This window comes from Penaeus monodon, chromosome 28, assembly GCF_015228065.2.
Source record: "Penaeus monodon isolate SGIC_2016 chromosome 28, NSTDA_Pmon_1, whole genome shotgun sequence".
Lineage (NCBI taxonomy): Eukaryota > Metazoa > Arthropoda > Malacostraca > Decapoda > Penaeidae > Penaeus > Penaeus monodon.
The window spans coordinates 3,171,629-3,172,478 of NC_051413.1; the positions used below are offsets into that span (position 1 = coordinate 3,171,629).

At 41.3% G+C, this 850-nt stretch overlaps 1 protein-coding gene across 1 annotated transcript; it reads right to left on the minus strand.

Annotated features, from left to right (window-relative positions):
• Window positions 1–395: 395 nt before the first annotated feature.
• On the minus strand, window positions 396–850 carry LOC119590905 (ATP-dependent RNA helicase DBP2-like). The gene is made up of 2 exons (XM_037939641.1): window positions 571–850; window positions 396–406 (listed from the first exon to the last, which is right to left on the minus strand). Exons 1-2 carry the CDS (start codon window positions 848–850, stop codon window positions 396–398), a joined length of 291 nt encoding a protein of 96 aa, XP_037795569.1.

The following is an 850-nucleotide window of genomic DNA, read 5'->3' on the forward strand; positions in this document are numbered from 1 at the left end:
CATTTTATCTAACTTTATTAACTTTACAAGATTTATTTTTATTTTCCCAAATATGCCTTGCTATCAAAGTCTATATCACACGTCCTAACTTTATATAAAACACACAAAACTCCTCTAACAAGCATTGGAAAAAAAAATAAACGCTTTGGTACCTTCCCTTGATCTCCCAAAAAAAACGGCTCTATGCCAGACGTATCAGTCAATAAGGCAATGCTTAGAAGGACGAATGATTGATTGTAAAAAGAACCTGGCTTCGCAAAAAAAGTAAATATTATGTAAAAAGTAACAGTAAGAAAAGATAGATACGCTTGGAATAGGTGGTTAATAAAATGTATGTTTAAAAAATTTACCAGTTTATTTCTTTTCAGGCTGCATCTTTTATTCATTAATTGGTTCTAGTGGTATCCTGGGAAAAGAATAATTATTTTGTTAATGCACAGATGAAAATATAAGGCAAAAAAACCCTTTTTTTTGTTAGTTAAATTAGGTTATTTATTACTATTATTATATTTTAACTGACGGACGAAACAAACAGACAAAATTACCGTAACCCCATGTCCCTTCCCATACCCTCCGTGTCCTCCATGTCCGTATCCTCCGCCGCCATGTCCCCCATGTCCGTATCCGCCGCCGCCATGTCCTTTGCCATATCCGCCCCCGTGGCCTCCATGTCCTTTGCCATATCCGCCGCCATGACCTCCATGTCCTTCCCCATATCCGCCGCCGTGTCCCCATGTCCTTTGCCATACCCGCCACCGTGTCCCCCATGACCGTGTCCGTATCCACCCCCCCCGGCCCTTTTGCCATAGCCTCCTCCATAAACCTTTTCCATCCCCTCCGTGGCCGCCAT